Below are 10,823 nucleotides of genomic sequence, written 5' to 3'. Positions count from 1 at the left end.
TAATGAATGTAATTGTGACACACCTTGCTAATAATACTGAATTTCTATTTAATGTTTATTTAAGTTTTTATGGTAAGTTTCAATTTCTTTCAATGGATAATGTAAATTTTACTTCACTATATTGTGACCTTGATTTAAGTTATCTTATTTGAAAATCCAGACAGTTGTTGAGGCATCTATATGCATTTGAATAACTTAGCCATTATTATTAAACTTTCTGATGATCTTCTTAAAATAGTAATTATTTATATTTTGGATTTTGCTATCCTGTATTACTATATTTAATATGATGCAAAAAATTTTACTCATTAGAATTCTAAAATTTATCTAAAATTTAATTTATTATTATTTTAATTATTAAATTAATTTTATTGAAATTGTTTGCTTCAATTTTTACCAAAAGGAATTATATAAACTGGTGTATTTGATTTTCATAATCTGTTATCGATGTAATACATGTTGTAATTAAACATATTTCAGCATATTTTCTCTTATTTTAAAGCCATATTTTGGCAATCTCTCTTTTTCAGATGGAAAATTATTTCTTACAAATGCAAAAGATAGTAGACAAACGTTTAACTAGCTCTAGGGTCAGGTTCATGTTGCAAGATGTTATAGATTTAAAAAGGGTAGTAATAAGTCATCAAATACTATACCCTATCAAAAAACTATACTTTAAGTTTTGTTTGAGGTTTAAAATTTAGCATTTAAATTTGTTTTTGTCTTTTAGAATGATTGGGTTCTACGGAACATGTCCTTCCAAAACAGGGTATCTGATCGTATCAGTGTGCTTGATTTTCATAATCTGTTATTGATGTAATATTTATTGTAATTAACCATATTTTAGCAAACCATATTTTCACAAACCATATTTTCTCAAAATACTTTATTTTCTCTTATTTTAAACCCATATTTTAGCAATCCCTTTTTTTCAGATGGAAGGTTATTTTACACAAATGCAAAAGATAGTAGAGAAACGTTTAACTAGCTCTAGGGACCGGTTCATGTTGCAAGATGTCATAAATTTAAAAAGGGTAAGTCATTAAAGAATGATTGGGTTCTACGGAACATGTCCTTCCAAAACAGGGTACCTGATGGTACCTGTGTGTTTGATTTTTATAATCTGTTATTGATGTAATATTTATTATAATTAACCATATTTCAGCAAACCATATTTTCTCAAACCATATTTTCTCAAAATACTTTATTTTCTCTTATTTTAAACCCATATTTTAGCAATCCCTTTTTTTCAGATGGAAGGTTATTTTACACAAATGCAAAAGATAGTAGAGAAACGTTTAACTAGCTCTAGGGACCGGTTCATGTTGCAAGATGTCATAAATTTAAAAAGGGTAAGTCATTAAAGAATGATTGGGTTCTACGGAACATGTCCTTCCAAAACAGGGTACCTGATGGTACCTGTGTGTTTGATTTTTATAATCTGTTATTGATGTAATATTTATTATAATTAACCATATTTCAGCAAACCATATTTTCTCAAACCATATTTTCTCAAAATACTTTATTTTCTCTTATTTTAAACCCATATTTTAGCAATCCCTTTTTTTCAGATGGAAGGTTATTTTACACAAATGCAAAAGATAGTAGAGAAACGTTTAACTAGCTCTAGGGACCGGTTCATGTTGCAAGATGTCATAAATTTAAAAAGGGTAAGTCATTAAAGAATGATTGGGTTCTACGGAACATGTCCTTCCAAAACAGGGTACCTGATCGTACCTGTGTGTTTGATTTTTATAATCTGTTATTGATGTAATATTTATTATAATTAACCATATTTCAGCAAACCATACTTTCTCAAACCATATTTTCTCAAAATACTTTATTTTCTTTTATTTTAAACCCATATTTTAGCAATCCCTTTTTTTTCCAGATGGAATGTTATTTTACACAAATGCAAAAGATAGTAGAGAAACGTTTAACTAGCTCTAGGATCCGGTTCATGTTGCAAGATGTCATAAATTTAAAAAGGGTAAGTTATTAAATACCCTATCAAATTACTATACTCTAAGTTTTGTTTCAGTTTGAAATTGAGTATTTAAATTTGTTTTTTGTCTTTTAGAATGATTGGGTTCCTAGAAAAAATGTAAATAATCCTAAAATCATTGACCGAATTCTCAAGGAAGCTGAAAGTGAAGCACGTGGACAACAACAGAATCTACAGAACATGTCCTTCCCAGAAAAAGTAAAAAGTTTATTGAACTTGAATTTCCCTTTATTTAGGTATTCAAATAAATGCTGCAAAATTTTAGTTAATGTCTTAAGTTCAAAAGTATACAAATATGAATTTTAAGTAAAAATGAACGCTTGTAAAGGAGTGTTTAAGATAAGTCATTTCGTTAAAATGAATAATGCGAGTAGTTCTCAAAAAAGACAGTAGCAGAGTTAATCGATTGAACAAAAACATAAACTCTTCTTCTTTAAAACATAAAGCAAGATATAAAATTCAAAATATGTAAAGATGCAATTTCTAATAATGTGGAGTAACATGTACGATTTTGGATTATTCTTTATTAAATCTATTCACATCCCCCCCCTCCTTAAAAAAACAGTCTAAAATTACTTTTTCAAATAATACTCTGCTGAATATTAGGCCAACCGAATAAAAGGCCGAATGCTGTATATCCTGTGGCAGAATCGCAGCGACACAGTGACATTGTCGCTGAACGTTACAGAGTTCTTGCAGAAAGATTTTTCTTTTGAAAAGTGAAAGTAATTACTTTTCTTCAGAAGTTTACACGTAATATTTGAATCCTGCCTTTATGTTCCGATTATATTCTTTCGCTGGTATTGATAATGATTTTCACATGGATTTTAAATATCCCGATATATTTCAATCAATATGGAAAATTCGAATCGCGCATTTGAGTATATAGTTTTCTAAGGCAACGATTCTATCAAATTTTGTGACCAGTTATTGATATTTATTTTTACCATGGCTTTTAAATCCGATAGTTTTTATACAATCTATATATATATTTCTCTTACACGGCGACAAAAAAAGCCTTATTACAACTCCCCGAATGGCAACGGTAGAAAATCGACCAATGATTACCGCTGAAAATGTCACATGCCAATTCTAGCTGAGGTGACTCCACATATAGCGCTTTTAAAAACGGAAACTGAGATAACCAGAGTGTAAAATATTATGTGCTTATGCGAATCGTATTTTTTGTTAAATAATATATTTATTATATATCAGTTTATAGATGGTAACGAGAAGAGTTTTGTGGTTGCTATGGTGACTATTTAGGATGTAAATTGTTTTTTTTTTTTTTTTTTGAGTGAGTGTGAGGGATTTGCTTTTTGGAACTGCGATGCTGTAATTTTATTGTTTAGTTAATAAATCTTCCTTTTATATTAAACGTGATTCGCGATCGCAACGAACTATAGGGGGCGTTGTTGTATGAGACTAATACCTGCGATTTCTATATGAATAGTCATTCAGTTACTCTAGAGACGTCGTTAATGTAGCACGTAGCATTGCAACGTTCCTTCTTTATTGTGGCTAATTAAATTTAAAAAAGAAAAATTCTTGACATTCTTTCTTATGCAAACGAAAACAAAATGGTATCTCTTTTTATTAGAGAAGGAATATCCAAAACACATCGGAAAAATATTTGTACATTAACAGAAAAAAATGTGTATATTCTTATTAGAGTTAAAACCTAATGCCCGAGAAATAGTATTACTAAATTTAATGATACAACATGAAAGGCCCATTTAAACTTTACATTCTATAGTTTTAAGAATCATATTACTTCAAAAATTAAAATGAACAAAAAATATACATAAGCCTCATAATTTTATGAAATTTAATTTTGTAAACAAAGTTTTTTGACAACAATTTTTATCAAAAAATTTCAAGTTTCAATAAAAATCATTATTTAGAAACTAAGAAACGTAAAATAAAGAATGCTGACGAAACAAAAACGAAAAAAAAAAAAAAAAAAAACAATTCTTTTTTGTCGCCATTTTTAGTGCTACGAAAATTCGTCTTTGAGATTTGCCGAAAACAAAACAAGATGCAATTTGATTTTTTCAGGAGGGAAATATTTTACCGAAAAAACGAAAATGCACCAATTCCCACAACATAAAACTTTATCTTGGTAAACGTACGTTTTGGAAATGTTATTTCATTTGGAATCTTATTTATCAGAGTTCATATGGCGATATGATTGTTTTGAATCTATGCTAAACTCGATATCGGCTCATTTTCCACCGAAATCCGATTGAGTATTTTGATTTTAAATAAAGTGTTTTATTTTATGAATTGTCGCAAAAATTTCAAGTGTAGATTGGCGGCACTTAAAAACCGCCAAATCTGTAGCGGCGGTGGCGTTAATACGTAAGTACCGAATTTTTATTCCATACTTTCTGAATCATATTACTTCAAACATTGGAATATACAAGGAGTATACATAAACACATAATGTTACACCATTTAATTTTTCAAAAAAAGTATTTTGAGAACAATTTTTATCAAAAAATTATGAACTAAAAAACGGAAAATAAAGAATTCTTAGGATAAAAAAAACGATTTTAAGAATTCTTTACATTGAAATAAAAACTTTCATATTGTTTCTTTTTTTATTATTCTTATAGTTCTTAATCAGACGTAAAAACCATTCTGTAGAGAACCATCATCAAATGAAAAAAAAATATTTACAAGCAAATTTTTTATTGTAAAAATCATTGCACTTACCTGATTTATAATTCCCGGAGAATTCCAAAATGATAAGTTCCTTGTTTGAAAACTTTATTCTCAAATAATAGATACATAGTTTATCCCTTCATTACTTTTAGATAACATACTACACAGCAAAATTTTATAATTGATATGAATTTGAATATGTAGCTTAAAACAGAATATCTGAATTCTAGTTAAACTTATTCTTTCAAAACTAAAAAATACTTACCAAGAAAACGATTGAAATTAATTAAGAATCAGCACAAATGGCACTATTTCAAGTAATTTGGATAATTTTTTATTGTTGTTTTCCGAATTATATGGATACAGAAATATATACTATTCTATAACGAAGAAGAATATGCTATAACTATTACAATTCTGTATGTTCTGAATTCATATTTATTCACTGGAATGACGAAAGCAATGTTGACTTCACTTTAATTCGTAATGAATTGAAGACAGAAGAAATGCATTTTACCTTAATACACACATCTGTAACAGTATCCGAAATCGGAAGTCACCAGTTGCAAGTTTGTTGATAATAGAAATTAAAAATTATTGAGGAATTTTTCTTCAAATGTTTGGCGTGTTCTGTTCCTGAAAGATTTATTAATGTTCTGGAGATTTTTTTCAAGTTCTTCGGCCTTTTCCTTAGGGAAATTTTGTTTCTTATTTGCTGCTAAAAAATGACGTCTGATTCAGTCAATGATTTTGATGGAACTAAATGAAAACGTGATAAATTAATGTCTGATATTTACAGGCTCCCGCTAGACGGCGTACTCGAGCGTTGCGATCGCGAATAGTAGTTTTGTGATAGTTATTTGATTCGAAGTCCTTTGAGTTTTATTTGAGGTCAGTTTATTTTGTATTTTTTGACAAGAGAGAGCATTCTCACCAAATGTGATTTCTTCCAAAATTCAATGTTTTGTTTATGCAGGTTTTTCCATTGCAATTCACTTATTTCAATTTTTAGACTTAATTATAGCCAAAATTTTAATCTTTTTAAAGAGATATCAGCTTTAGAAATTTTATCTTAAGTATCGTTCCCACATAATGGTGATCACGTCCAGGTCACCATTATGTGGGAACGAGGAATAGCGTTCCTACATTTTTACGGAACCAAAGACAACATCAAAATAATCACAAGATAAAAATAAACACTTTTATTTTCCTGGAAAATGATAGAGTCACAAAAGCTGCGTGACTAACTTAAAAACAAATTAAAATTCAAAATAGTGTATAACAGAGTAGTAGTGGTTTTGTGGTTTAACAGATGCATATATATACTGGAGAAAATGTGCGATGAATAATTATGACATCAGTATCCTGCAGTCAGTTGCAGTTAATTTCTGACAGCAGAAAGAATATCAGGATGAGAGGTCGCAGGTTCGGTATTCCGATCCGCCGGTCTGATCTAGCGAACTCTACAATTTTATACTATAGCACATTTTTAATTGGCTTAGCGAATTACATGTCATTTATTTGAATTCAAATTTATTTTATTGATGTATAAGTGTTAATAAGAAAGAAAAAACATTGGTATTTACATATTTAGGAAATCTGGGAACACATCAGCACCATATATGGCAGTACTTTTACTTTCGTTACTTGTACCGCCGGAACAAGTAAAAAGTACGTACTTTTACTTGTACTTCGTTACTTTTTAAATTTATTACTTTCACTTGTACTTTCGTTACTTTTTTAGGGAAAAAGTACAAGTATTTGTAACGGAAATATCGAACGAAATCGTTACTTTTTTTCTAAAACTCGGTAAGCTTTCTAAAAAAAATATTAAATTGAAAAAAATGCTTATGTTTTTTTTTAATTAATAAAATTAATGTGCAATATACATGCATTCACAGCTAACTTCGTGTTTAAATACCTTCTGTTTCAACTTATACTGCACATTCAATTATTTTTTACTAGCTCAAAGATCACAAAGCTATCTGAAACCCTGTGTTTGCTTTGTTTACGTTTGTGCTTTTGAAACGCGTCTCTAAAGAGTAAAACAATCTTAAATCAATGGTAATTTAAATAAATAAAAATACTAAACTAAAAATTAAAATCAATAGATAAAATTTCTTTTTCGTGCAAATCCATAAAAAGTTTGAAATTAAAACTATATTTGATTTTAAAATTATATTATACGATTATATTATAAAATTATATTATCTTTCTAATTTAAAAATAAATTTAAATCCATAACTTTCAAAATTAAAAATAATTAAATAAATGACAACAATTTGGCAAAAACTTTAAAGAGCATAAGAATATTATTCAATAATATTTTAGGTTACTTTGAATTTTCGATTTCTTAGAAATGTACTTTTAAATCGTTACTTTTTTTGCTTAGTACTTGTACTTTTACTTGTACTTTTTACTCGTTACTTTTTAAAATATGAACTTTTTACTTTTTACTCGTTACTTTTTTTAAAAATACTTGTACTTTTACTCGTTACTTTTTAAAAGTAACGCTGCCATATATGATCAGCACTACTAATTTAACTTTCACCTATGAAGCCCGTGCTCTTTATTTTATTTTATATATTACGATCATCGTTCCATTTTGTTTCTTTTTTGTAGTATACTGAATAAATAGTTAGTATAACTTAAAGATGTCATGTTCAGTCAATACTTGCATAACTCAATAATTTCTACATATTTTAATGACTTAGTATTTACTAAAAAGATGTAATTTTTTTAAAAAAAAAAAGTTGTTATACGGATTTGAATGATTGTTTTGAATTCTTAGAATTTTGTGCATTCGCAATGAACCTAAATTAGTAGCGAGTGAAGCGATCTTGGTTTGCTAAGCAAACCATATAAGATTGTGTAGCAATTTTCGGGGGTTGGTGAGTGTTAGCGAGCAGGAGGCGCAGCCCACTAGTATTATTTATTACAACAACCTAATCTCGAAACGAAACGCGCATTTGCGGAGTCCGATTAATGTGATTTCGTTGTCAATCTTCTTTTTTCGGCAATTACCACTATGAATTTCATGATTTTTATTTATTTTGTTTTACTGCGATGATTCTTTACAAAATGCGAAGAGAGAAATAATTTGTGCGTTCCCCCCCCCCACCAACAAAATGCGAGAATATCAGAATATTATTAGAATAAAAATTGTATATAAAATATTATATAAGAAAATATTAAATATTATTAAAAAATTATATAAAATAAAAATTATATGTAAAAATAATATTATCAGAATATTATTAGAAGAATATTAGATCAAAAAATTGTTACATGTTCAATTAAAAAAAAATATATAGTTTTTTTTCTTTGTAAACACAGCGCTTTTATTTCTTTAAATTAGTGACATATGTGTTTGTTATTATTGAAAGTATCTTGCAGAAAGATATCAGTGCTAGAGAGTTTTCTCGCAAATAGCTCGAAAAAATTCTGCCATAGAGACTGTATAGTCACTAAATTTTCGGTACATCCTCAGACAAAACCATTTCCTTATGTAAAAAATATTTTAAATAAATTGTTTAATATTAACATTCTGAATAAAATTTCATTGTATGACGAAGTTTTATGAAAGAAAACTTTTTTTTGTGGATTAACTCCACTTATTAAGTTAGTTAATAATTTATGAAGTAAACTATATATTATTGCAATCATACTATTTCCAACAATATTCTAAATTATGCTAAAAAAATATTTTTTCAAATATTTTTCATATTGTGAAACACTGTTTATTGTAGACTTTGCTGGGTTTTCAGGTGGTTTACTATACCTCGGTCAGACGTAAGTTTTCTGTTGTTGTTATTTATGCCACTTGCCAATACCAACAGTGGAAAACCATAGGAATTTCAGTCTGAGGGCCCATGTCTTGTTTTTCAGCGGTGCCATCTGTGGCCAGGAATAAGATTTTAGCCTCATACCTGTCACAGCTGATTTTTGTCATTGAGGACCCATTCATACCCCATTCATTCATCCACAGAGATACTGATTTGTTTTGGGACCTTCGAGGACTTTGTGACCCTGAAAGATTTTTGGTGCACCAGCCACCTTTAATACACAAGATTCTTCATCCCACAGGATTCGATCTTACGGACACGAGCCAAACATCCTTCCAACCTGGCTATCTCCGCTTGTTTTCTTTTATATTTTATTTTTTACGCTTAAGTTAAATCAAATATTCAGAATGAATGCAATCCATTAAGCTCAATAATTATAGTTAAACAATGTAATTTATTCAGCTGAAATAACATTTAATTGCATTCCTGATATCACACATTAGATATCAGGAATTAGTATAAAGCTGAGATCATGCTTATTAAGGTTGTATTTTTATGATTAGCGAATTGCAAGTAAATCGCAATATTTACAACAGCTGTAAATCTTACTGTATTTTACAATATTGTCAGTTCCTCCTATATAAATTAATGTTTTAATGACTCCAGAAATGCTTTGGGAAAAATTAAGTGGTTTGATTACAAGATAGGATCTAAGTAGGCAAATTATCTAATGTGTGATATTTAGTTACCTGAGTCTACTTGTTATTATACTCTTACTTTTCTACTAAATTAATTCTGTGGATTTTATCTGTTTTATTTTCTTAATTTATTAAATATTTTTATTCGGTTCAGTTTATTCTATCAAAGTTTTGATTAAGATTAATAATTTTGTTATACTGAGATTAAATTGGAATTATTAAATTTGATGAATCAAAAACTAACCTCACTAATGAAAAAATGTGTTGCTGTTATTAAAAATATTTTTCTGAGTTTTAATTCTTTTTTCACTCTATAGGTAGGGTCGATGTAAAATTTAACTAAGCTAATATATGCAAGTTTGTAACACAAATAATGATGTTAATTTTTTAAAATTATTAATAGGAAAAAGGGGAACTTAGAAGAAGTGTCCAAGGAATCCTTGATAAACTCATACCACGGAAGTTTGAAACTCTATTGACTCAAATCAAAAATCTTAACATCGACACTGAGGAAAAACTGCGCGCAGTCATTGATTTAATATTTGAGGCAGCTGTGGCAGAGTCAAACTCCAGTGTCCCCTATGCAAACATGTGCAAGCAGTTGGCATTGGTAAGCCAACTAATTTTGAATCAAATGATTGTAAAATGTGTTGTTTAGGAGCAAGACTTATTTAGCTCAGATTTATTTGAAACTCTACTAATCAGGACTCTTCTGTAATTGTAAACTCTTATTGTTTTTTTGAAGAAAATCTTATTTTTTATGCTTTTTGAACACCTGAAAAATTGAGAAATTTCAAATTTTTATTACAGTTTATTGAAAACATTATAATTATTTATTATTTATAATTTCGTGACTAAAAGAAAACTCTATTTCCTACTTTTACTTTTGCAGAATTTTATTTCCTAAAGCAATTTGTCATAAAAAATTTTGAATCATATAAAAATGGATATAAAAGAAACATTCAGGTGTTAAATATTAAGAAAAATTTATATAGTTCTTTTTCCTCTTATGATTTTTTTTATCTGAAACCTAGCTGATTTTTAGTTATGTATATCGGTGTGTCTAAATGATATTAAGCAAACTCACATTTCGCTTAAGAATTAACCATATGCTAAAAATAATTCAGATTTTTGTATATTAAAAAGCCCGCCCCCACAATTGTTTAGTGAATCACCTCTCTGATTATTATTTGTATGCATTGGTGACTATGAGCTATGAAGAATTATAAATTTTACTAGAAAATATAATGATAATTTATTTTAATTAAAAAATATGTAAGGACAAGCAAAAAATTTATCCGTCTGTTTTTATTTTTATTATGTTAGTTTATCATATTTGGCATTCTTATCAGTTTTGAAGTTTTGTTTGTTAACCAGTATATCGATTTTCAATAAAGGACGAGCAAGATCAAAAGTTCTGGTTTTAAATATTGGCTGTTAATTTTCTCAATTCTTTATAAATTTTATGTATATAAAAACAAATTTAAAGTACATTACAATTGTCTTTTTTTAGATTTATTGGTGAACTCCTTTGCCTTGGAATGTTAACCGAACTTATCATGCATGAATGCATAAACAGGCTCATCTCCAAAGGAGATGAAGTATCACTTGAGTGCTTGTGTCAATTTCTGAAAACGATAGGTAAAGAATTAGATGATCGAAAAATTA

General features: G+C 28.4%; 1 protein-coding gene across 1 annotated transcript; it reads left to right on the top strand.

Moving 5' to 3' along the window:
- The first annotated feature begins 700 nt into the window (after positions 1 to 700).
- On the top strand, positions 701 to 10,823 carry LOC147816840 (eukaryotic translation initiation factor 4 gamma 3-like). Its single transcript, XM_087160302.1, has 5 exons — positions 701 to 1,670; positions 1,892 to 1,990; positions 2,081 to 2,203; positions 9,559 to 9,765; positions 10,669 to 10,823. Exons 1-5 carry the CDS (start codon positions 1,572 to 1,574, stop codon positions 10,678 to 10,680), a joined length of 540 nt encoding a protein of 179 aa, XP_087016428.1. The 5' UTR covers positions 701 to 1,571; the 3' UTR covers positions 10,681 to 10,823.

This window comes from Parasteatoda tepidariorum, chromosome 1, assembly GCF_982258835.1.
Source record: "Parasteatoda tepidariorum strain Cologne lab strain chromosome 1, Ptep-v5.0, whole genome shotgun sequence".
NCBI lineage: Eukaryota > Metazoa > Arthropoda > Arachnida > Araneae > Theridiidae > Parasteatoda > Parasteatoda tepidariorum.
This window is presented reverse-complemented; position numbering and strand designations above follow the sequence as displayed.